This window comes from Aptenodytes forsteri, unplaced genomic scaffold (genome assembly GCF_000699145.1).
Source record: "Aptenodytes forsteri isolate BGI_AS27 unplaced genomic scaffold, ASM69914v1 Scaffold153, whole genome shotgun sequence".
Classification (NCBI taxonomy): Eukaryota; Metazoa; Chordata; class Aves; order Sphenisciformes; family Spheniscidae; genus Aptenodytes; species Aptenodytes forsteri.
Window position 1 is genome coordinate 1,996,618 of NW_008796178.1, and position 26,603 is coordinate 2,023,220.

The following is a 26,603-nucleotide window of genomic DNA, read 5'->3' on the forward strand; positions in this document are numbered from 1 at the left end:
GCAGCGGGGGCAAGCGGAGGGGCCAGCCTGGAGAGCCGGAGATGCCTTGCACAACCTCGGCTTCCCCTGGCTCCGGGGGTGCTCCGTCAGGGAGGAAAGTGGGGGGGTGTAGAGGGGTGCGAGTCAGCTTTGTTTTTGTACCGGGCGGGGCGGGAGGGAACGGCTAGCGACAGCCAGGAAATAACAATAATAAAATGGAAGTAAAAAAATGGTTTAGGTAGGGTTTGTTAAAGGATGGAAAAATAAATTGAAAGAATTTAACAGCTGTTGTAAAATTAACCCTCGCAGCAATGAAGGCTTGGCAGATAAGCTTATTTTTTTGTTTTCTGCAGGAAGGCTTTGTCAGGGCCGAGTGGCTAGAAGTTGGGAGGTCTAACACAGATTCCGAGATCACCTTTTATACAATGCAACGGTTGTGAAACTGAAAATAGGAGAGTTTATACTGCAGGTTGCGATACAGTCCTCCCAACAGAGACGATACAAACATTTTTTTTTTTTTTTAGGGCAAATCCCCAGGTAGGGGAAGCATATATGTTACCCCTCCTGGGGTGGGTCATGTCCTTTTATTAATTTCCAAATGAGTGAAGTTGTTTGGCTTCAGTGTGTTGTTAGTCAAACTGTTGTTGTTTGATTATAGTAACATGATTAAACATATCATTGATGGAAATTAAGAAATAACTGCAGGGAAACAGTTGCAAGACTGCTTTCCGATTAATGACAAAATGAGTAAGAGGTACAAGGTAATAGGATTTTTGCATTATCGGGGTACAGTGAGCTTGAGATGAAGTTTTAAAATTACATAATACATTTTGCTTTTCATTGAAGAAATAAAATAATTCAGTTGTAAGACACAAAAATGTCTTAAAAATGAATATACCCATTGACAGTTGAGTGCATCATGGCTAGTCTTGTTGGGATGGTTTGAATTGTTGGGGTCTTCTAATGTTGTTGTTTTTAATAAATAGTGTAGTTGAAACAAGGCAAAGGATAAAATATCTCCTGCCCCATATTTACATATTTTAAGAAAAGGCACATTCCTTTGTAAAAATGAAAATACAACCAAATTAAATGAAGTGATATTTGGCAAGTTTGCATTATTTTCCAAGACTGATGGGTAGAACGTGGAGGTTTTAAAATGACGTGTTTTAAATTTAATTGTTTCAGTACTTTTGAGTCATAGCAGATCATGAATGAAAACTCTGTTTTTTTTTAAATGGCAAAGCTTGTTTGATTGGGACAGTCGTGAGATGCTGGGCAGCTTGCGTGTCCTCTGTAGTGAGGAGCTGATTTTGAACGTGCAGTTGAAACTTAGATGGTGGGAGAGTGTACAAGTGACCACTACGTTCTCTCCTCGGGATGCAAACCGAGGGATTCGCTCTTAGATGAATCAGACTTTAGTAGGCTTAGCTTTTACAGCGCAGAAATGGTGAGTGGCAAAAGCTGAGTTAAGCTTTTTTCGTTGAACTTTAATTAGCAGAACAGCTTTTCTTTACTGGTAAGTGAAGGAAATTTTATGTGTTATTACTGATAAAATTGAGTTCTCTTTGTAATTTGTTATGAAAGCGGAAATTACTTTTTTTTTCCTAGCTGAAATCACATTTCTATTCTCGCTCCTCACCTCCATGAATTTTTTTGACTTACGAAACATACAGAGTGTTTATTTGCCCTCCTTTTATTCATACAGACCCTGTGCCTTTTTAAGTGAGCCAGATGAACTTTTCTATGAAAGAGGCCTCTTAAAGCGATGGTTATAGGACTTGAAAGGTTGTAATAGCTGGGTTTTTTTTTGTTTTTTTTCTGTTCTCTCCCTCCCGTCCCCTTCCCCTGCAGACTAAAAATTAGAGGGAGATGTGGAAGCAGCGCCTTAATCTGTAATTTGTCCCAGTTCTGCTTCTTGATCTGTCATGGAGGATCCTTTCCCTTTGTGAAATCTCATTGATTTCAGAGAAGTTGCTCCTGGGCGTTGGGATCTGTATGAGTAGATCTGGTTGCAGGAGAAGGGCTGTAGTTTGGAGAGAACTTCTGCTCGAAGGTTAGCTTCATGGAGAAATTCCCATCTTGAAAAATGGAAGTAACAGTGTCTAGAAGGTTTGAAGAGGTAGTATTTCCAAGTGGATAGGGTACAGGCCTAGTGCTTGAGAGATCTGGACAGCCTGATGCGAATCACTTCACCTGTTTATGCTTCCTTTTGAAGGAATTTAAAATAGGAATAGTGAATCTTACCAACTCGTAAAGAGTCTTGACGCCTGTGGATGAACGTAGGCTATGTAAGAGCTAGGCAATATTATTACTAATGTTTTCCAGCTCTGTTAATTTAGTAGTCTGATGAAATATTTTCTCCATCATTGGCAATTATTTTTGTTACTAAAATCCCCTTTGCAATTATAGCTGGATATTCTTTCTGACTTTCGGTGTGTTTTTTTTTTTTTTCTTTTTCTTTTTCTTCATTGTTTACTACCATCTTACATTTGCTGCTGCAATTTTTACTAGGTGTTTTCATTTTAGTAATGGCAGAAGCAATTGCTGGAGCAATTCAGATTATTAGCTGAAAGCCCTTGAATCTTTCACCTCACTGGCGTTCCCTCCTGAGGTCAGTGGTACCTAGATAGGTCTGGCAGCAGGATTGAAATCTAAATTAGAAAAGTCTTTTGTAATAATTTAAATCCTGTCCCCTGTGTACAGCCTGAATAACTAGGGAAGGCCATGGGAGCTGGCTTGGAGAATGAGAAGGAAGGATGGTGTCATTCTTCTCTAGCTCAGGGATAGAGCTGTTGGACAGCTGGCATTCCCCCTGCCTTGGGGATCAGTAGGCCAAGAATCCTAGTAAACGTGAATCCTGTCCTTATTTTTTTCCTAGTGTTGTTAAAGGCTTCCTCCTGGAAGCAGATCCCCAGTGTTCCTCTCTGTGCAAGGTCGCTAGTGGCTCGTTGTGGGGGAGAAAATAGCAAATTTTGTATTCCCGATCTTCCCTCCTGCTCACCTATTATAGCTATTTAATAATTTCTCACTTCTTCTGTTGAGGTCCTAAAGCAAGATCCCATTATCACTACATGGTATACATATTTTTCCCCTTTAAATGGAAGTATTGTGGGTAGATGATCAGAACAAACAAGACCTTCCTTTTTTGTTCTTGTTTGTCTTGCTATTTCTTCTGTGGCCTTTGGCGGTAGTCAGCACTTGTGTTTATGTATATCAATGGCATACGTTTAAAGACATTGTACTTCATATGTTTGATTTCTTGCTCCCTTTGGTAGACTTCTGTGATTCCTTCTTCCTTGCTGAAAGAAGAATGACAGAGAGAATATTGAAAAAGAGACTGCTTTTTCAAAAGTTTGCACGCAGCACTGGTGTGGAATTAAAAAAAAAAAAGAAGGAATGCTTGGTCTTCTGGAGATTTTTGACTGGGAAAGGAAACACTTGTTTTTTCCTAGTATTTATTTTGAGGGGGGGAGGAAGACAATAACTAAATTTCATAGACAGTGAAATTAGGAGTCTGCAAGGTCAGACTGCTCTACAGAAACAGGCCAGCTTCTGGTGATTTTATTTTGATGGTATTGATATGTAACTCGAGTTCCTTATTCAAAACCAGTCTTGCTTACTGAGCTTTCATCTGCTCTTCACACAAATGTTTACAACGTGAGGCTTCAACCAGAAGCAATCAGTCATATCTGAGAAACACAGAAAAGTGAATATTACTGTAGGAAAAGAAGTGCTTAGGAATTTAAGCAGGGAGATCGTAATTACCCATGGGTGAGAATTTGTTTTTCGGTTGCATTTCCATTGCACTGCTAGTTGAAGTTAAAGGATACTTAATGTGGCTATAAATTAATATCTAAATATTTCTCTGCAATTTTATATGCAAATTGATTGTCATAAATTTAATAGAAATGCACTGGTTATGTACCCAGTCTTTTCTCAGAGTCCTCCAAAATACCAAATTGCAGACTTATGACAGGAAAGCCAGATAAGAAATCATGGATTTCAATCTTTTTCCTTCTTAAATGTGATTTTACTACACTGAGAGGTTCCATTTCATGACTAAAAAGTTTGAGTGGTTACTATGGCCCCATCCTACTTCTGAATAAGTACAAACTATCAAATTTTCTAAGTGGCGTGGAATCTTTGTCAGATGTTAGAAGACTCGTACTTTAGCAAGAAGGTAATTTAGAATTAACAACACTGAACTATATAGCTTTTCCAAGAAGCAGTAGGTACACAGTGCTGCTGAGTTGGTAGCAAGAGTTTTTGTAAGTGATTTTATGTGAAGAGATGTTTTGGAGATGTTACTGTAAACTGTTGTGCGATTTGTTTCTTTTAGTCTCAGGAAGTACCACTTGCACGAAGAATGATGTGACTGAGGTGGATGTTTTTAATCCTTGGCTTATATGTGGTCTGGGGAAGTACATTTCATGATCCCTCCTGTTTGTAAGCAGTAGAAGGCTAATGATTCTCAGAGCTGTAATGACTAAGCACTGGAAGAAAAAGAATAGTAGAATTATGTTAGGTATGAAATTTTGAATGTTGGAGTGGCAGGAAGTGAAGGGCAGAAATGTGAGCAGTGTGTGGATTTGTCTGAGCTGGTTTTATGGTAGTTAGAGTAAGTGTTGTTTAGAAATGATCTTTCAGTCTATGACATAATTTCACAGTGGTTTTTTTTTTTTCATAGTTATATATAGCAAAAATACTGTATTCATCAAACCACTAAAAATTACACTGCTTAAATATGCTTAGAAGATCTTTCAGAGCCCTCCACACCCCATGGCAAAAGGGAGATACGTAACATAACAAGAGTTGTTTTTGAGAATCTTGGTTGTTAGTAATGCGGCAAGAGTGTTTAATTTGCTGGAAAATATTTAGTGGTTCAGCAGACCAAGAAAGTAGCAAATCTTTGTGGACATAATAAATGGAGAATGCCACAAATGACAAGCATAGTGGTTTTGGCAGCATATAAAATAATGCTTCTTCCTTATATATCTTCTTATTTAATGTAAGATAATCTGTATTTTTGTAAGTGATAATTTCATTTTGTCCTGGGATAATTTTGGGGGGATGGAGACAGGCAGTGTGCTTCTGTTCCCAAGTAATGTTCCTTTGCTACTCTCAACTAAATTCCCCATCCGCTAGCTGGGATTCCCAAATACTGTTGACCAGCCACGATAGCTGCCTTGCATCTGATCCTCTGCCACCTCGGGAGCCAGAATTTGTCGGGCTTTTCTCATTGTCTATACAGGGAGGTCGTTAAGGGGAATGTTGTTTTAGCATAATTCTGAATCTGCGCTAACGTGGTGTTGTAGCTGAGTGCTGTGGGTATTTTATTGAAGTGATGTTTTTGATTATAGTTGTTTGTGCTGATGGTTTTGAGGTAACTGTACTCTCGCCATATCTTAAGACACTCACACATTTGGAATGGTGCAGGACATTTGTTTTGTCGTTTGAACTGACTGATATTACTTGGCTGTAGTTTTGTTTCTATTTGTTTGGCTAGGCTAGACACTGCTTTTCTTCTTCCGAAGTTCTGTCAGAATTATGCCATTAACCACAGTAGGATCGTTACTCATTCCTGCTGATGTCTGTTTTTTGAGTGGGGTTTAAAATACGTGACTGAATCTCTAATGTTCATTTCAAAAAGAATAAGTAGGGTGAATGCCATTGGGGAACTTGTGGTGTTTTGGATACAAGTTATGGTGTTGCCCATAGGGTTTGTTGTGCGAGGAGAACTTGGGAATCCATATTCTATTCTCAAGAGAGGTCTAAAAATTGAACCTGTTGGTAGTATCATGTTTGTGCATTTGAGGAGAGGAAACAGGAACGTTATAAAAGCATTATCTGGATGCAGAAGGGTTAATATCATTAAAATACAGTTAGAAGACAACTCCCCAAATCGGGCTTAGCTATATTATGTCAAACTATTTGAAGCAGTCATATAAAAATGAATTTCAAAGGTTATTTACAATAAAGATAGCCATTTTTAGTGATGGAGGTTAGATATTGCTTTGAACTTTCAAACAGCACACAAAAATATCATATGCAGTTACATAATAGGTATGGTTTTGGGAAAGATGTGTTTGGAGTATCTGTGGGTGGCATGACTGTGTTATTAAATCTGTTATGGTAGGACCCTTTTGTGCTAAGCACTGTATAAATGCATAACAAAAAACTCAATCACAGTATTATTTGCTACTATAATAAATTTAAGTTCATTATAATGCTGCAATGAAGACTGAGGTATATTGAAAGAAAATTTTCCTGTTTTGTGTCACAACTTTCTGGCTTATTTCTGTATTCAGTTTGTGAACTGTGCACTGTAACCGCAATATAACTGATATTCAGCGTGAAGATTTTTACATTCTTTTGCCTCTTGAATGGATTAAGAGTGATTCACATTTTGTGTCTCAAGCAAAAAATTAACTTGGGGCTTTTTTTTTTCATCCAACTTTACTGTAAAACTGTAACCGCAATATAACTGATATTCAGCGTGAAGATTTTTACATTCTTTTGCCTCTTGAATGGATTAAGAAGAGTGATTCTTTTGTGTCTCAAGCAAAAAATTAACTTGGGGCTTTTTTTTTTCATCCAACTTTACTGTAAAACTGTTGTAGCGTCTGCATTTGCACTAATGATCAACGCTGTGTTCTTCAGATAGATCTCCTAGTCATAGGGGTGTGCTGTTTTGCAATACTGGGGCATGTCAAGAGTGGAGAAAGTTCTTGTATGAAAATTAAAGTTTGACATTTGAGGAAAGACTGTTTCAGCATCACTATAATACCCCTGTCAAGAAGAGAAAACTTGGATTGAACCACTGAGCTTTGGAGTTTGCACAGGGTTTTCCAAAAGGGGATATGCTGTGATAAATAATTTCCTAATTTTAAAAATACTTTTATTGCTGAAATGCAAATACAGCTGTATTAGAGGAAGCTGCGAATTGAACACAAGACTGAAAGTTAGGAACTACTAATTTTGATTCTGTCTCTGAGACTGATTAAATTGGTGAACTTTGGCAAATGAACTGTGGTCAAATGCTCTCTGAAGATGGTGCTGTATGAGTGGCAAGTTCAGTGAGTGTCGTGGAAAACTGTGACATATGTTTTACATTGAAACTTCTGAAACACATTTGTAAATATCCTGATATGTGTTTTGTGTTGAAATGATGCTTGGGAATCTTCTTTGACTCCCCTTTGTGTTCCTTGGGAACACAGTTTTGTACTTGCTTGGCATTTTGAAAATTAGGTTACAGATGTTTAGTCACATGTACACAGACGTACCTATATATCATACAGCAGACATTTCTCAAAAAGGACTTTTGGCGATATCTTATGACTCAGTGGAGAAGAATAGTGGTAATTGCATGACTATGTATTTCCTTAAGATTAATGGTGTTCACTTTTTTGGTCAAAATTATTACTAAACATTATAATGTGAAATGTGCAGAGACACTCAGGAACAAGGCCGTGTTCTGTTATTCAAGTGTTTAAAATAGAGGTTCTGCCACAAGTAGGTTATAGTTTTAAATGTTGTGGATCATGATGTTTAAACAGCTTTTAGAATATGAATACTGTATTCTTCTGCAAAGTGTGTTTGAGTTTGAGACTTGTAGGTTGCTGCTGCTCCATGGAGAGCTGGCTGGTCATGTAGTGCTGATTTTTCCCTTTGTTTTTCTCTGGCAAATTTCATTAAGAGAAGCAAAGATTAAATTACTTTTCTAATGCATTTTTTTAAAGTAAGTAATTGGTGATGTTGTTATGGGGATAAAATGGTAACCATGGGACAATATATCAATTAAAATGCCCTCATCTTGGATAAGTGTGAGAAACTACTCTCAAAAAGCAGTAAGAACATACAGGTATATGGAATACAAACTGCTGCTGTTAACTGGTTATTATGAAAGGTTGTTTACGTGAAGATTTTTACGTGAAGAAGCCAAAAGAACTTTAGGTGGGGCAGAAGCACCACCTATTATTATGTTACCTGATGCTTACTATGACATACACCTCATTTCAGTTGGTTATTACTTGCCAAATTTTAATTATTTGGGTTGAAATTTCCCATGGTGGGTGTCTATCCCAGGCTGACTTTTTGGGTGCTGTGGAGGGAGTGAAGGGTTCTGCCAACACAATTCAGTCTTTTCTAAAAATTGGGCAAAAAATATATTCTTTTGTTCACAATAAAATAATAAAAAAAAAAAATCTAATGTCCTATAGTGCTGCTTTGTAAAAAGTTGAGATGTGGTATAGTATGATGATTCTGCCAAGGATATACTTGTTATCAACCCTGTGAATAATCTGCTCAGCGTTGGTCAAATTAGCATTTAGTACAAAACTAAAAGATCATCCCTGCAGTGAATATACTTCAGCCTGAGCTAAATGGGATTTCCGTACGGTTTGAAGGCTAGGGCTTCTGCATTCCTCTCTGCTATGATTTTGGACAAAAATGAGATCACAGAGAATTCCCCTTCTGTACTCCCAATAGCCAGTTCCTCTTTCCTACCAGCTCTACCTTCATGCAGCACGGAGGAAGCAGCAACTGGATTTAAACAACGTGCAAAATGCAGATTTTCGCAGAATATGTAGAATAAATGTGGGGGTGGCTGAACAAAAAGACTGAGATTGAAAAATATTAGTGTTAGAAAGAAAGAAATAGAAGGGAGGCTCTACTGTGTGGGTACATATAATTTATTTTATAATGCTAATACAGTTGTTTGTTGGAATACAGTTTCACTATTTGCATAAATTAGAAAGTGTTTAATAAATGGAGTAGAGAATAGCAAAAAAAAAAAAAAGGCAAATCATACTTAAGCCCTATCTTTGCTACACTTAATTTTCTGTATTTCTAATGAATGCTTCCATGTTGTGATGTAGAGAAATGCTGAATAATCATAAGTCACTCTGCAGACACTGGGTATTCTGCTTTGATCATATAAAGGGCTATATAGTACAGGGCAGAGCATAATGGGGGAAAAATCACTTTTAGTTGTCTTAAGCCGAATATAAGTAGTTTATAGAAACTTTTGGCTTTAAATGTGTTTTAATGTCTTAATTCTTTGTAAAATGGGAATAAAGTCAGAAGGATAAAGATATTTTCTTAATATTTGTGAAGTGTTCGGTCACAATATTTGTAAGCATTATTGAAAAGTTAATGAAAACATTAAAATGCAGTCTTGAGAATCAGATTTGAATAGCATGCAGTAAATAAGGCCTTAGACCCTCTGCTGGAGTATTTAACTAGATGTCCATTAAGCAGGCAGCCTCTGTTCTGCCTGCTCATTCTGCCAGGTAGCCCTTGGAAAATGTAGTGTGTGACTAATACAGTTAAAGGCTGTATCATAATGCAGACACACAGGAGGGCCAACATAAGCTTGTACAGATACTTTTGTCATTAAACAACCTTTGAGTATTGGACTTTACAACCTAATATTTGTACTGTAACTTTAATGAATGAAATATGTATATATATTTGCTTTGTGTAACTAGGAATCTTGTATCTGTCAGTTATGGATGGCTTTCAGACAAAGCGAGTACACGCCAGGTAGATGCTGTGCTTTGACTTGCCATGTATTTTACTTAGTTTCATCAAGATAGGTAATGTTTTCAGACAGCTGTGTGAAAAAGGATCATTTTAAAGGCAGGAGATGAAGATATTAGGGATGCTTATGTGGTGGATGGAGTGGTTATAAGTGCTGAGGCCATGAGTTATTTTCAGAATTTGAGCCAAAGATAGCCAGTTTGTCCGTATGTAAATGTTGCTGCCACTGGCTATATAGATTGTCCTTTCTGCTGCTATTTCCAAAATGAAACCAAAAGAGATTAGTAAAGGTAATAAAGTTTTAATAATCACTTAATAAATTGTCTGTACTGAAATCATAACTGGCACACAATAAAATCTAACTTGTTAACTATCTGTGGTGTATGTAAAGTGATATAAAGAACACAGAGGATCCAGATGTGGAAGGCATTTGCTCTTAATCTCAATTGCTGCTATATTTTTGTTACTATTGTTATGTGAATGGTAAACCACCCACAGGCACTTGTTCCTTTTTCAGTAAATGTGGATGTGTTTATTCTATACACTAAGTTTACAGGATCAGACTCAAGGCTCCATTTACGTGGCTGGAGATCACTTGTCCTCCTAATTTGTGGTCCTCTCTTTGATTTTCAACGTGGAAGGATAATCTAAGTATTTAATGGTAGGAGGCATCATGAACCCCTTAATTCCTTTTTTTTCCCTTCCCAAAATCAAGTGTGTTATGTTCTTTAGAGGCCATGTAGCAGAAGTTCTTGCTGCTATTATGCTATATAATAAAATCTTGAAATATGTTTTCCTCATTCTGTATGCTCCATTTCAGATTTAACATCATTTTTGGAATTTAAAGTAGGGTCATTTTGCCTGGAGTTGTACAACATTAACCAGAGTAATTCAGTTATTTCAGAAAACTGATTAGATTGTCCTCTCTCCAGGGTGGAGACTTTTGTATTTGTTCTGTAAGGTGTGCAGTACATTTCTGAGCACTGCGTATAACGAATATTACTGACTTCAGCCATAACTGCAATAAATGAGTGCATAAGATCTCTGCTATTATATTTTTCTTAAAATAAAAAAAAGCAAAAGCACCTTTCATATTATTCTTTTCTGCACCCTGCGCCTGAAAGATGTGCCATCCTTTTTCTCTCTGTTAAGTCTTTCACATTGGTATAGTGCACTGTTGTTATCTACTCTCATTTTATTAAATGATTTCTGAGTGTGGGATTATTTATGATGTGTATGTCATGACACTAGGAAAGTGCATTTTTTCTGTGCGTGTCTGTAAGTGGCTTCTGTATTTTGTGCAGCTGTATTTTATTCCTTCCTGGAGGCTTGAATAAAATGCTTTTTTGTCTTAAGGCAAAGATAAGTTTATTTTATCACTATAGGTAAGGAAAATAAATACATAATTTTATTTTACTAATCTAAAGGTACTTGAGTGGTGTTTTGGAGTACTACAAAACAATTACCTAACATTATCTAGAGGTGCAAACATGCCTTAAGATGGGATCTCTAGAAATGCCAGAGCAACTGTATAATATGACTTAACAGTAGATAGATGTATTGTTCCCTATTTTAGTATGTGGACTGACAAATGCAGTTTGTTTGCAGTGTCTTGATAGTTGAATTTCAGTGACCCATCATTTTTAACTATAATGTTTGCATGTTCGCAGTACTACACAGTAAAAATGTTAGCTATACGCAGTGTATTGTAATTAATCCAGATTAGTAAATGAACCCAGATCTTTCCATACCTGTGTAAATTAAAGTATCTTGTCAGTCTTTTCCTGATAATTTTGAGGGAGAGGGAACTAGAAGACTCTTCAGTCACAGGGATTGTGTCCATACCAACTTTCTGACTTCCCAAATATTACTTTTCTGTATTATGGAAACAACAAATTTTTGAGGCCTTCATATGTGAATTGCTTACATCTCAATTTTACCAGTAACGAATTTCAAAAACTATGTGATGTGTACTGCTAGTGTCTATGGTCTAAAAAGTTTGGAAACTCTGCTTTAGTGAAACCTGGAAACTAATGGATGGAACCTTGAGCAGTTAAAAGCCATAAACTGCATTCATTAGCTTATCATTATGGGCAAGAAAAATAAGATTTTTCTTTTACTGATGAGTGATATTTTGGTACAGTGCTATCTCTCTCGCTGGGTAAATGGCAGCACATGGCAGTAATTGATGAGGTAACTGACCTCTTGGTATCAATAGAGGCTGAATTATAACTTCTTTCCCTGGGTGGACTTAAAAATCTGGGTCTGTTATCTGTCTCTTTACACATTTTTCATAAAACTTGCAGCATCTTCGAGACCCTTTAGACTTCTGTGAATTCAGTTCAAATTGACTTGAAGTTCAAAAGTTACTGGGGAAGGACAGAGCAACCATTCTCAAAAATAAATGTAGTAGATATCTTCTTGCCTCTTAAATGGAATTGCTGAGAAGTTGTGATAAAACAGCTGTCTCTTCTTGATGTATTACCTGAATTTATTACAAGTTTAAAACTTCTGTCCAGTTTGGTGGCCAGCCTTTCCAATTTGCTGGGCCAAAAAATCACAAAGGGTTAGGAAACACAGCGTGGTCACTGCACACATTTCCTTAGAGAGGGGCAGGATGAGTTGAATTCCTGCCCTGCTTTCCCTGAGCCTGTGCCAGCTTGACCGCAATAGGCAATGGAATGGCAAACCCTTCTTCTCCTCTCCTTTCCTGCAATACAGTGGGCTCTTAACAGGAGGACACAGCTGAATAGCTTTGGCAAGGAATATTTGGGTGCTTATTTCTCACAGCAGAACTGTTTGAAGGGTTATGGATCGTAATGGGAGGCAGCTGGAGAGGCTCTTCCCACTGCATGTTCCCCGTGGCAATGGGTCTCATTCATTTGCTTCAGTTTGCGAATCCCAGGATGTGGCTCTTGAAGTACATTTAATTGACAGTAAATTCCTACCAGTCCCTCTGTAGGACTGTGAATTGAACATCATTGCTTTAGCATAAATCTTTACAAGAGATGTTAATGTCTGGTTAAAATATGCAAATATTTACTGACTTGTCTACTGTTTGTCAGCTTGGCATGCGAGACCTTGGATCTGATCCTTCTGTCTTGGCAGACATTGGGAATTTTGCCAATAACATTAATAGGAACAGCATTGTGCCCTCTAATCTGTTTGTTTCTGAAGTACAGCAAGAGTTATCTGACTAGATACTTTACAGTGAATTGAAAAAGCATCTGTCTGAAAATTTTTGGGAACTGTCACATGCTTTAACTTACCATTATCTTAATGTATGGACCTTTTGGTTCTATAAAATACATTGGTAAGCTGTGAAACATGAAAGTGCACAGTCATGAGTTAAGCTGCTGTGAAACACTAAAATTTTAGTTCACGATGTTCTCTCCTCCTACACTGATTTTTAGTTTGAAGTTGGACTCATCAGACTGTGGAGTGATTCTTCAAAAGCCTCCTGTGCACCCAGCAGGCGTAGTGTTTACTTGAAAATAAATGACTGTGTAGATCACGTTGTTTATCGCTCATCCTCCTCAAACTGTCCCTTCTGCCTTTCCCAGCCCCCTCTGCAGTGCTGGAGGGGAAATGTGCAGTTTTATTTGGAGATTAGATTTTAGTTACTGTTTTCATGTTTGTTTACAAAATCCCTTTGGACAGAAGGCGAAATACTCATTAGGAATATTGAGCCTGAAAACCATTAGTTGTAGGGGGAAAAAAAAAAAAATCCCCCACAGTTCATTGAAAAAAACACCAAGGTTTAAGTTACACCAGTTAGAACTACCCAGATCTTTTAAATGATATTTTGTGGAAGCTAAGCTGAGCACAACTTGGCCTTCAAAGAAATGTAAGATCAGTAAGTTTTCTTCTACTTAAAGGCAGGAGTTTTTTTGAGGTACAAAGTATAATGCCAGGATTAGAGTTTTGGATTAGCTGGTGAGGAAGAGTTGTGTAAACTTCTGTCTGTGCTCTAGTCAATGTGATGCTTACTGTGTACTGTGTTTAAATATTCTACTTGAGTGCATAAATCGGGAGCCTTTCTGTAGGTAGCGGTGCTGCTGTGAGATGATTCAAAGCTAAGAAATGCTTTGAATTGACCACTGATAATAAAGGCTCTGTTGATAAGACATTGTGCCTGTATTTCTAAGGTAGGTCCACCTATTTTAGATGTGTAACTTTAGATAGTGGGAACATGCCTGTTTACTGTTTCTGCAAAATTTTGAAATTTTGCAGAAACCGTAAACTTTGCTATTAGAATAAATTGTTACTCAAATTTGCATTTAGAACTCTTCTAGCATGCGGTTCTCCAGGCCATTTTGAGAAAATGCATAATCCTGACATTTGTTCTGTTACATGCTTACTATTTTAATCTCAATTTTACAGACAGAAAAAGTGGAGTGTGTAAGTAATTTGCTCAATTTTGCAAAGAGAGTTAGGAATATAGTGCAGACCTTGTGACACTTTAGCTTTCAATTTGAATCTGTAATAATTTCTACTTTTGGAATGAATGTAGAAATTCCAGTTTTACATTTGAAATTTTTGAAAATAAACATTTATAGAACTCAAAATAAATTTCCTTTGACAAGTGTCTCCATTCCTTGGCTGTTAAAATATTAACTGTTCTGAAATAATTTTCAACATGGGTAGGTCAGGTACTATAATAGATTAGATTTTAAGAAAGCATGGTTGTAATTCACATTCATGTAATCTAGTCTCAGTTGCTAATTTAGGCACAGCTCAGGGGACCAAAATTACGAGCACAGGTTTTTAAAGAGTCAGCAGGAAGAGCTGCTGAGCTCCAAGGAACAGTTAGAGCACCTGGGTTGGAGTCTGAAGTAGATGGTGCAAATACCCAATAAATGTGCATGTTTGTGTCAGCATGTGTGAATATAAATGGAATTGAAATGAAATCTGAGAGCCTGAATGTATCATTTTCCATATGTTGTCCACATACTGTTTTTCTTCTTTATGATTAGATTTTTTTTAAAAACAAATTACACTGCAGCAGCTCCTTATCTATCACTGTGTCCCATGCACTGTGACTTCAGAGGTTTTTTTTAATTACACTCTGAAATACTGATAGTGTGACTCAGTTTAGCCCACTTACCCAAACAGCCTGGTCCTGACTTCTCTTAGCTTCACTTAACTTAATCCACAGGTTATTGCTTAGGGTCACTTACATCCTGTGAAGTGCTCTCTTCAGTCTTCAAGTTGACCAAGGAAATTGTGTGGCCTTTGCAGTGTGTAGTAGGCCACTGCTGGGTGCGTAAAACCCAGCTTCTCCTCAAACAGACTAGCTCAATATTTATCAAAACAGCCAGCATAAGACAACTGATAAATAAAAATGTTGTTCTTTTACTTGGTGCCGTGTTGGAGAAGGGCTGGATAATGTAGCTTTCAAATGCCTGTCAGTTATGCTGGCCAGGTCAGTTAGGATAGGATCTGCATATAAACAGTTCTTCGGGAATAAACACACAGAAGCTCTGCTGAGACTTTCGGTCAAAGGAATTTTGGTTATATGTCAGCCAGGAAGTGAGGAAATCAAAAGTACAGCAGGGTTCATGAAATCCTCTTTTCAGTCCCTTAGGAGGAAAACAGAATGTATGTGAGAAAAACATCACTTAACTATTGTATTACTATTGAAGCAAATCCTAGATTTGTAAAATTCACTGTGGCCTAAAATGTTAGTGAAATGGAAATCAATGTAATTTTTAGTTGTATCTAAAAAGGATCCTTGCATAAACAGCTTAAGAATACCTAATGTTTATATAATTGAAAATATGTGCTTAGTGATCCACTGATGAGTGTCTTTAATGTTAGTAGAATAACTCCATGAATGAATTTACTCTTATGTATGGAAATGCAAAACCTATTTGCCTGTTCCTATTCTGATTGAAAATGGGGACTTATTTTTAGCAGAAAAAGAAATACCTGGATGAATGCGGTAATCTTTTGCAAGGTCGTTATTAAGAAAGAGGCATATGTCACAGATTTGTATCAGGATAACCGCAAATTTATTCATGCTTGCGTTCCTTCACTTTTGGGAAGATACTTTGTTGTACATAGGAAATTTTCATATAAATGTTGTAAAAGGGCAGGTGGTTTTAAGTAAAAATTGTCTTGAGAAATCAATATTCCTTTATGTTTCTATATTGATACTGAAAATCAAATTTTAAGAGTGGAAGGGAACACACAGAACACTTGTATAATATATGAAAAGTCTTGTATACATTTCTACTGTATATTGGCTTAGGCATGTGTTAATGAGAAAAATGGGATGGTGAATTATTTTTCATATAAGGAAAATGCATTTATTTGACCTTCAGATTAACTTCTTGAAGTTACTTTACCTTAGTTTGGTTAAAAACCTAAAAATATAAAGTATAAAGTAAGCTTTTAGCAGTGAATTTTTAAAGTGGGCTAAAGAAAGTTATTTGAGACAGTCATAATAGTTGATATATAATCAAAAATATTGATAGTATGCTGCTTGCTAAAAATGAAAATGAGAACTCTTACATTTTTTTCCTCTTTCAGTTATCAGAATGCATTTTTGTGAAGTCAGCTTTAAAGTACAATGTCTCTAGGGATATGTATCATATTTAAATATTATGTCAACGAAGGGAGAATGTAGACAGGGATTATAGAAGTCCTTTGCTTTTCTACTGGTGGTTTAGATTGTGGATAACCATTTGTCTCAGTTTATTGGCAGATAACGTTGTCTGTCTTGTATGCAGATTTTTATCACAACTGTTTCAATTTTTTTCCCCCTAAAAATATTTACTTTAAAATTATTTAAGAAGTTCTGCACAAAGGTGTCGGTGTGGCAGGGGTATCTAGGCTTTCTCAGGCATAAATGGCAATAAACCAACTGAAGGAAGAGACAAGCGGTTTCCTGTTGACCTCCCGTTCTTTCTCATTCATCCTTGTCCATCCCCATTGTGCTTCACCCAGCCGGAGAGCGGGGCTCCCTCCCCCGAGCGTAGGTGAGAAGTGCTTTGAAGAGAAAGGTGTCTTGGAGTAAATGGCTGCAGGCTCGGAGAAAGAGCAGTTGGTGGATGAGTTGCATTACTTCCAAAGCAAAGATCATGTTGCCAGTGAAGGCCCAAAAGCCTCTGTGTGGCAAAGTGCTTAAATCCATGCTGACTTTAAAATTTGAAACCACTACTTATATTCTTAAAATCAGTCACGGGCTTAATAACGTCTTGAATTAGAATCAAAACCGAGAGCTGGGAGCGATGGAAAAAAGACTGGGAAGAGGTTAGTTAGTGAGAAAGATTGGGATAGGAAGTGCAAATGGCATGAAACAAAGGGGATGTGATACAACACCTTGAGATGGGAATGGAAGTTGGTTGGCAAGTTGTCACTGCCATTATACAGCTAACCAACATTTTATCATCCCCTCTGCCCCCACTCTAGGATTTCTGTCCCTGAGTCATGGCAGACAGAAGACCAGAGAAGTCATGTGAACAAGCATGTGAATCTCTTAAGCAGCAGGATTATGAAGTGGCAGTGAAGCATTGCACAGAGGCTCTCCTTTCCCTCAGCCAGTACCCCCCAGCTCACCTCCCGGAGGCATGCCAGGCAGAAATCGACCGCATCAAAATCGAGACTCTTCTGTATAGAATTGCTTCCTTTTTACAACTTGTGAGTGTGACTCTTTAATAGTATCTAGTGAACTGGAAAGAGCAATCAAATACCTTGTACTGTCAAGATTTAAATAAAATTCAGAGTTTGCCTGTGACTGGCATGTTGGTTTGCCACAGAATCCCACTTGCTAAAGCATATATGAGGCTTCTGTCTTGTAGTTTTCCCTGATCCGTTTATTTTTCAGGATTGGGACCTCTAAATAGTTTGGATCTGAATCACAGTTCTCTAAAAGAATGAAGAAAAATACCTAAAAAAATTAAAAAAAAAAAAAATCCTAGGAAGGCAAAATATCTGGTGTTAGAGTATTACGTTTGTACAGTTATGCTGAATTACATACCAAATTACCTTATCTTTAATGAGCATGAAATTAAGGTTGCAAATCTAAACACTCAGAAAACAAAGTTAAGAAATGCCAGAATTCAGGTAGCTGGTTCATACCTAATTTAGCTCCATTTGTATAGGCCGAACATTAGTCTTTTAATAGTTGATCATATACTAGTTTTCCATTGCTAGGCTAGAGCATGTCTGTGAAAGATGTAACTTTTAGGCTCTGGCAGATTTTTAATGGAAATGTAAAAACTGGGGTCTTTGTAAAAGTTTGTAAATGCATGGCAAGAGGCATAACCCTGAATTATAGGTGATCCTGTTGCCAAATTTGTGTCCTTCCTTTAAAGCATCAGAGAGCTACACTTTCTTAAAGGAAAGGACATTACAGTGCTTAAGAATAAACCTACAACCTGCTTAATGAACCTACGTTTTTCCTTACCTTTCTGTTTTGGAAATGTTATTACAGATTTACAGGGGCCTTGTCCACCCCAAATCTTCACGTATTGGGTATGAACGGTTTCATCCCAAGTGGAAAAAGTTTGGCCAAGTTGTAAGACCTTGCTGGGCAGCTTTAAGATAAATCTTGCCCATCTGATTAGGGAGCATTTTTAAGCATTCTTTAAATAGATAGCTGGATTGGACTATGCAGTGTGCAAAACAAGAATTGGGAAACTTCTTAAATTAAGATGTGACCTATCTTATGGCTCCTCAGGGGAAAAGTTTCAGAAATAACTAATTTTTTTTTTTTTTTAATGGAAGTTGTGTTACTACAGACTTGACTTCTCAAAATTATTTACATAGGCCAATATGCAGATAGATGCTTAGCAGTATTTAATACATTTCTGACCTGGATGCCTTTGAAAATCCTGTGAGGCACCTATCTGGATGTTCATCATAGTAAAAATTATTGCTGTAAGTCTTCAGGGGCTTTGGAAAAATACTTGTAATCAAAACCTTCCTATTAAAGACTTGAATTATATAGATACTTAAAGGCTTATAAGTAAAAAAAAAAAAAGGGGGGGGGGGAATTTGAAAAAAGCCCAAAAATATTTGCAAGAGATAAATTTTAAGTGTCTCAATTTCCTAGGTGTTGTGAGCCACCTACAAAGACATACATAAACATATACCTTTGCCCATTCACGTTCCTCTTTTAAAATGTTCATTTGCTGAGAATTTGAGAAAAAGTCAGCATTCTAAGAATTAATTATATTATATTTGACATGTGACTGATGTTCTTTACATGTTCCACCCTGGAAAAAACAAGATACTGGAATTTAAAAGTTTTAAGAAACTTGTAATTCAAGCATGTAGTTGTTTATGCTAACTGGAATAATGCTATTTTTAAACTTTTCATGTTTTACCTTTCAGAAAAAGTATGGGCAAGCAGATGAAGACTGTAGGCATGGTATGCTTATTTCTTTTTTTATTACATAGTGTTATAAATTGCAGTCAGTTGTCTGAATTTTTAAAACTGATGCCCAGATTTGTTAGTTTGCTAACAATGTTTTTTTTTCCTAGTTAAAATTACGTATCTGCTTCATAATACTTTTTTTTTTTAAGAGATCTCACTATTTTGTAACTCGTGTTCAAGTACCAGGACTCAAATGCATGTCTTCAGCACAGCGGTGCTGTTTGGCTAATAGATATTTCAGTATTCAAATATAGGATGAATTGATAGTGTTAGGATTGTTGTGAAGATAAAGACAGCTGATTGTTCCGTCTTTCTTCCTAGGGACATGGTGGATATTTTGGTTTGTGTTTTGGGACTTGATTCAGAGAAAATCAAGATGATATACTTACATTTATTCCCATTTGTTAAAGCTTCCAAATGTGCATATATCACATTGAAGTTGAGCCTTTCATGTTTCACTGCCTTGTTCGCTTGGGGTTTTTTTAAAGGAATTAACCATCCTTGCTAATGTTCTGTTATTCATGTATAATGCAAGTGATTCAAAACTCACTGAGAACTCTTTGCTGAGTTTGGTAAGCATTGGATCAGAGTTTATCAGTTAGATTTGGAAAGAAAAGGTGGGTAGATCCCACCTTTCAGTTTTTAGTTCCTTAACTACTCTTGAATTTTAAAGGAAGTTTCCTCAAACCACAGTTTTGTTACACAGACTGTGTGATATACTATTCTGACATTCCTGTGCTAGCAATGATAATCTTTAAATTGTTCCTTTCTGGTTTTGTGGGTGGGTTGGTTGGTTGGTTTGTTTGGTTGGTTGGTTTTTTTAAATGCATTTTTCTTCACTGATACTCAAGTCATAGTTTGGGGAATTTGTGGGGCTCTGCAGCCTGCTTGCGGAGGTCCACAAAACATAACTAAGAAAAGTAAATTTGCTTTCTGTAGGTGTAAAATTAAAGTTTAACAAATTTAAAAAGGTCGCTTAATCAGTAGCATTCTTAAAATAGTCTTGAGGGTTTTTTTTGTGGGTTTTTTTTTTAAAGCTGCTTCTTTTAACTGTTGATACATGCCAAGGGGGTAATATTCTGACTAACCTCACAGTTGTCTTTCATGATGGCAAATAAAAGTGAAAGAGAGACATATGGAAAAATGAATGATGGTTAAAGGAGGTAGGAGGGAGAATGGTATTTAATGAATAGTATTCTTATTGATGAGATCTGATGGATTTGTCATAGGGGTAGATGGGTGACATTCATCTGTGAAACCTTTTCTTGGCATATATGTCACATATTGGTATCTCAAAGGAACTGTCATGTTAACTATTTTTCTTCTCTCACTGGATGGGCATAGAAGTGGGTGGAATAGAAGCGCTGGTTCTTTCTTTTTTTTTTTTTTTTTTTTAAATTAAGTAGAGATGTCAGCTTTCAAATGTGTACAGTAACAAAGACATAGCATTCAGTTTAATGTTAATTTCCTTAATTCATGCCAGCACGTTCTGCAGATACTTCTTCCAGATCTAAAACTGAGGACATTTTTCAACTTATTAATGCCATATTTATGTATGTATAAAAAAATATCGTGTGTGTGTGTATATATATTTGTATAGACACACACCGTATCTTATGAATATATGAATGAACTATTTGGTTGTGGTTCCCGATGATATGCTGTTGTCAATTGTAGTCCAGCCCCTGACAGTTTAGAGTACCTGCATTTGTGATCCTGAAAGGTCTTAGTTTTAGTTTTGTAGTTGAAATACCCTTGGGAAGAAACAACCTTAGTATGAACTACCTGATACTCATACTTCCTTGATACAATTTTTTTTAATAGAGTTTTATTCAAGCTGCTGTTCTGTCTTTTTACAAGACCTGACATGTTGCATAGCTATGACAGTGTTTTATTTTAACCTGAATGATAAGTACATTTTAGGATAGCTAGAGAAATCTATGTTCTTTATAGTATGCTGCTTGCACTGTTACAAAGAATGATGATAACTTACAATCTGTTAAATTATTCCACAAATCTTTAATAAAAGATACTGGTTAATGTGTTGCAACTTTTTATGTGCAACTGTATGTTTTAGCTTGGTAATACTATGCAGTTAATGATATGAAATATCATAATTGGACATCTAAGCTTTGAGGTTAAAATATCAAACTGTCAGACATGTTAAAGCTATTTCTGGCACTGCTTCTTCTGATTTGGGAAGTAAGCTCTATTTTTGGAAATGTGGTCAGTATCATCAGAGTGGTGAATTCAGACTAATCTTTGAGGCACTTTATAAACAAGTTTTAGTTACCATTTCATTTTGAAGAGATGTCTACTTGGTTTTATGTGAATGTTTTTCGTGGGACTATTTTTTCTTTAGTCTTTCACGCAATTTCTGTTAATGATGTGAACGTCAGTTGAGTGAGGAGTTTTGATTTATTATTCTAAAATGTAATCCTGAAGTTGTGGTGAATGTAAAATTCCTGTCAGCACTAACAGGAGCTGTTTGCATCTGCATGAGTAGTGGTATAAACACAGATGTTGACGTTGCCTGCAATAACAGTAATATATATTACAATTCTGTGATTTTTAAACAACTGTCCAGCCTTCTTTTCAACTCACATGCTTAGCTTACTAGCTTTTTAGTCACTCTGGCATTTCGTTTTCTGGACAGGTAATATATATGATTAAGTGTTATTCCTGCTTGTCTGAAGCACGTCTATATCGTGAAATAAATCCTTTAACTATTGGAAGTGTCACTGAAAGTGTCTGTTTGGCTAGCTATCTGATCCAGTGCTAGGAAGCATTAGGAAAGTTTTCTGTTACATGGAGCCTGTAAATTTCTGGACTCAAACAATCGTTCCTATATCCTGCACTTTACAGTGTAAGTGAATAAAAGCCCTTTTAAAGTAACAGGAATTGACCACGAGGAGGTTAGCTATATTTGGAAACGACAGGGCATGCTTTTTGTGAGCATGAATGGATCTTCCTGAGCATGTTTGTGTTACTGAGAGGTTGTTGGTTGCTACTTTTTTTTTTACCCTTTTTGTGAAGAGGAGGTCCTTTGTGTCTGTCAGATACTTGAATTTACCCTTCCCATATTTAATTTTTGTCTATTTTAGCATGTAAACATTACAACCTTTTTTGAGCTTATGTACAGCATTTCTTAGATGGTGGGAGACAAGTTTCAAGTTAATGTTAGCCAAGAGCAAGTATTACTTCCTTTACATACAAGACTTGTCTTTCCAAGAAGCCATGGATTCAACCCGAGTTTCAGACTTTATTTTCATGTTAAAGGTGAAGGAAAACTGTATATACTTTATCTAAATGTATACTGTGATGAAGCTAATAGTTGCTGATTTGTGTTGCAGTGCTGGGAGAGGGGCTAGCCAAGGGAGATGGATCTTTCCGTGCAGTGCTCTGCTGCATGCATCTTAAAGGGAAGCTGCAAATTGTGTCTAATGTTCTTTCCAAATCACTGATGGGTGAATCACTGGTAAGTGGGTTTGCTGCAATCTACATAATTTAAAAAGCAGTTTTGTATTTCCTTTTTTTAAAATGTGTTTCATAACAAACTTCTGAACATATGTTTGGCTGGCAGGATACAACAAAAATGATTTGTATGAAAAAGACAAAGATAAGTATATGGGCACACATATATAATCAGGATATTTAGGTTGTTGCATTACCAGTGTTTCAGAGTTGTTACAATTTTGAAAAGTTTTTTCATTGTTGGCTTTGAGTCCTCAGGGAATGCCAAATAATTTGCATATTTGTGCGATTGACTAGAATAATGTAAATCTCAAACTTTTGCGTACTTTTTTTTAAATTGCACCTGACACCATTTTGTATGTACTTCAGGAAGTTTAGTCATTAAAGCAGAAAAAGTATTGATAGGAATTTTAAATAACTGGCCCATGATAAGTTGTAAAACAGCATGAAAAGCTTTTCAGGAAAAAGAAAAGCTTTGCATTTCAAGATGAAGAGAAGGTTTGAGTTCAAAGCTTCTATTTTACCCTTGAACTGTCAAAACTTTTAAAGATGCTTTTAACCCCATCCATGTAAGTAACTGTTCTGCCTCTTATGTGACTACTCATATGGGGAAAATTAGGGACATATATAAGTCTCCAAAGGATAGTGTCCTTTTTATTTCTGTAATCTAGATTAAATAGCATGCAGTTCATCACCATGAACTGCTGGTGATGCTAAATCCAGCAACATGGTCATAGCACAAACAAGAGCAGCTCTGGTCAGACCATGAGCAATGTGTAAGTGTCATCAGAAACTGTTGTAGGAGGGCCTGTTACCTTGAAATTGCATCATGTCTCCTATATCTTGGTGCTTAACTTAATCAGTAGGTTGTTTTTGAGAGGGAGTTCTGTTTGTCTGTCTGGTGTATATCCTGAATTTCCTTCCCCCCCGCCATTGGCTATTTTTACATAAAGAAAAGAGTTTTTTTCTTTGTTTAGCTGGTGTTTTCTAATGAAAAAATGTTTCATTGAAAAATTCCTTGTGAAGTCGAAGGAAACTTGCCTTCAGAAAAAATTAGTAAAATAGCCACAAGCTCCTTATTGCAGGAAGTGTACAGTGCCCTTGTTTTGAGCTGTTGTTGTGCAAATAAAGGTAGCTTCTCATATAATTCCAGAGTGTTGTCCCAAAGCAGAATTTGAGAGGTTTTACAAGCTTTAGGTTTGTAGACACAGTTGTTTTCAGTAGGAATATTAAAACCAGCAACTGATTTACTGACTTCTGCCATTGTCTGAGAGGAGAAATGAAACAAAGTTTTGGAATGAATTTATTGAAGAGTTGGAATCCATCCAGTTTCCTCCCCAGTGACTTAAGAGAATGATTCTTGCTAACTTTTTTATGCTCTAATACATAGAAGCTCAACAGGTTCAATTTGCAGCCTTTCTGCTGAAGAAGTGAAAAATCATTCTGAAAAAAGCCCAAGTGTGAGAATTGTTGAGTGTGTAAGTTTTCAGCAGAGAGAGTAATTTCTGCTGCTCAGTAGCACAGTCAAAATGTGGAGAAGTCTAACAAATGTAGTAGCACTTAATTAAATTTCTGCAAGAGATTATTGAAATAAACCCCACAGGTCTGGGTTCCTTTAATCAAAGTTTTGACTTACATGAGTGTGAAATTGGTACACTTAGGTATATTTTTCAGATAAATTCAATTTTGAAAGATTTTTACTTCAGATGTACTTGAATATGCAGTTATTTTTAGTTACATGGCTAATTTTTGCCTTTTAGTGAAAACTCCAAAAATTCCATGGTCTGTCTACATCAGAGCAGGAGTTATGAAACTGTATAAATTAGTAATCTGTAAGGTAGATCCTTAAGAAGAAATGAATCCATCACTGCAACAGCAGTGAAAGTTTATTATATTAATTCCTTTAGAGTCAAAGTGTTTCAGTAAGCAGAGCATATGGCTCATGTATAATGCTTTTCATCAGTAGCTTACAAAGTGGTCTGAGAAGACCGTCAGTATCACTGTCCCCATTTTGCAGATGGGAAACTGAGGCGTGGAGAGGTGAAGTGACTTGCCTAAGGTCAACCAGCAGGCCAGTAGCCAAGCTTATAATTGAGCATAGATCTCCTGAGTCCTTGTCCATTGGGCTATACTGCCTCCAGGGCTACTGTGCATGTAGAGTACTGTTCTGGAGAACAGCAATCAATAAGTATTGTAGCTGTTAATGTTTGTCTTGAGTGGCAGCTCAACTTCATAAGAAATTTTTTTTCCCAAGTTGTTCTACATAGGCTGCTCTCCTGCATTGTCCTATATCGGTACTTGCTGTAAGTCTAGTGCTGTTTTTGGCCAGTGTAAAATTCCCTTTTTCACCAAAATGCTTGCTCAGTGTTACGTAGTATGTCATTTAAAATTGTGCATTGTAAGTCAAACTGATTTTTCCTTCTTGCCCTTCTCCTTGGTGGTGGTGCAGGGGGAAATGAACTTTGTTGCTGTGGTTTAATGCGTGTGAAGGTTTATGTGTTTGATGTATTACTATTCTTTCTCCCCCCCAGAACGGGATGGTAACTAAAGATCTGACACGACTGAAAACACTTCTTGCTGAAACAGAGGTAATAATGAGCATATTATTGGGAAAATAATGAGCAGTACCTGAAACAGCTGAAAGGCTTGTTTTCATGTGTCCCAGGAGATCCAGGCTCGCTATGAACATACTGGTTCAAACATTATTGTTTCCACTGGTCTGTCAGTCTTTACCACCTGCCTATTCAGGAGCCTTTCATCGCAATCTTGCATGACGTATGAGAACATAGAGAAAGATGCTAATCGGTTGTCGACTCTCTTGAAGTGGCGAGTAGAAAGATTCAAAGCATTTAGATCTGTATTATTTATTTATTTATTGTATTTTTCTCTCTTGGAAATGATTCTGAAGTAATAAACATGACTTAAGAAATTGGTTAACAAATATAAACGCCCTCTCAGTCACTTTTTTTGTATTAGAGGTTAATCTGTCACATCTATTGATTGAATTGCCACTTCTTTTTTTCTTCTTTTTTTTTTCTTCTTATGCTTTGTCGTTGATCTGGGCTTTATTTTTAATGTAGATTCAAAGCTGAAAGACATCTCAATACAGTTTAGACTTTTGGCCTTTTAAAAACTTTACTGCAGTCTGCATTAAAACGAACAGAGGGTAGAAATTGGTCTTGTAAAAGTCTCTAAAATTTTCTTCTAACAATGAGTGGACTCAGTGTTACTGTCAAAATTCCTTTTATCAATGGCTGCAATCCAGTTGTTCGGTTAATATGAAATTCATGTTTGAGACTGGGAGTGATTTCAGACTTCTGATTAATATTTTTCTATTGGTTGTTCTAAAACACATTTTGACAGCAAAGAAGCCAAAGCAGTTCTTGTTGATGAAATTGTTTTGTGTTCCTTTATAACTGTGGGTTTTTTTATATAATTGTAGGCAGCTGGTAAAGTACCATCAGGATATCATGTAGAAGATTTAGAAGAAGGTATGTAACTCAGTTCTAAAGCTACTTCATTTTGTAGTGCGAAGACTTGGATTCTGCTGAATGCTCAGCACTGCATGGTAGTCAAAAAGCAAAAAAGGGGCTTGACTATCGTGATGAGCCCTCGGGGTTGAGGTAGAATTATCTCATCATTGACTGAATTTGGAGGCAGAAGTTTCTATTTATTGGTCAAAGTGCTGTATCAGAGCCTGCTCCATTCTGCAAATTGTTTGAAAGTTGCCTTCACAGCCTGTTATAAATGAATTTGTTAGGGATTGAAAATTAATTTTTGGTGGATAATTTTGCATTTGTACAAATACACTTTGGGTTGATGTTTAGAGATGCGGTACCCTGGACAGTTAACTCTCCGACTCAGAAATACTTGGCAATTAGAAACGTAACCTAAGTTTTGACTACTCTGCAGGGTCCCGGGATGGCTGGCAGTTCCGCCCTCCGCCCAGGGGAGTCACAAGTAGTGAAGAATATACACTATGTAAAAGGTAAAGTCATTGCTTTATATCAACGTTCTCCAAGGGATCATAAATCTTTTATTTAATTGCTGACGGAATGATTAAGAGGTCAGGAAAATGAAGGTACCTGTTAGAACAGGAGTTGATTCGTTCACAGTTTTTTGGAAGGGTCAGTTTATCCAGAAGCACCTCAGTTTATAAAATGGAATCACTAGCTCCGTTTTCATAAGAGAGTGGTTTGAGGACCGTTTTTCTAGTGACAGGTCA

The 26,603-nt window shown here is 36.7% G+C and overlaps 1 protein-coding gene across 1 annotated transcript in view; it reads left to right on the forward strand.

The window, feature by feature from the left end:
* Nucleotides 1-16,953: 16,953 nt before the first annotated feature.
* The window catches only part of HELZ (helicase with zinc finger), a 72,565-nt gene continuing 62,915 nt past the window's right edge, over nucleotides 16,954-26,603 (forward strand). Inside the window, 6 exon segments of the mRNA XM_019474234.1 lie at nucleotides 16,954-17,163; nucleotides 18,862-18,898; nucleotides 22,258-22,382; nucleotides 24,910-24,966; nucleotides 25,821-25,869; nucleotides 26,291-26,366. Coding sequence (XP_019329779.1) covers nucleotides 16,954-17,163; nucleotides 18,862-18,898; nucleotides 22,258-22,382; nucleotides 24,910-24,966; nucleotides 25,821-25,869; nucleotides 26,291-26,366 — 554 coding nt within the window.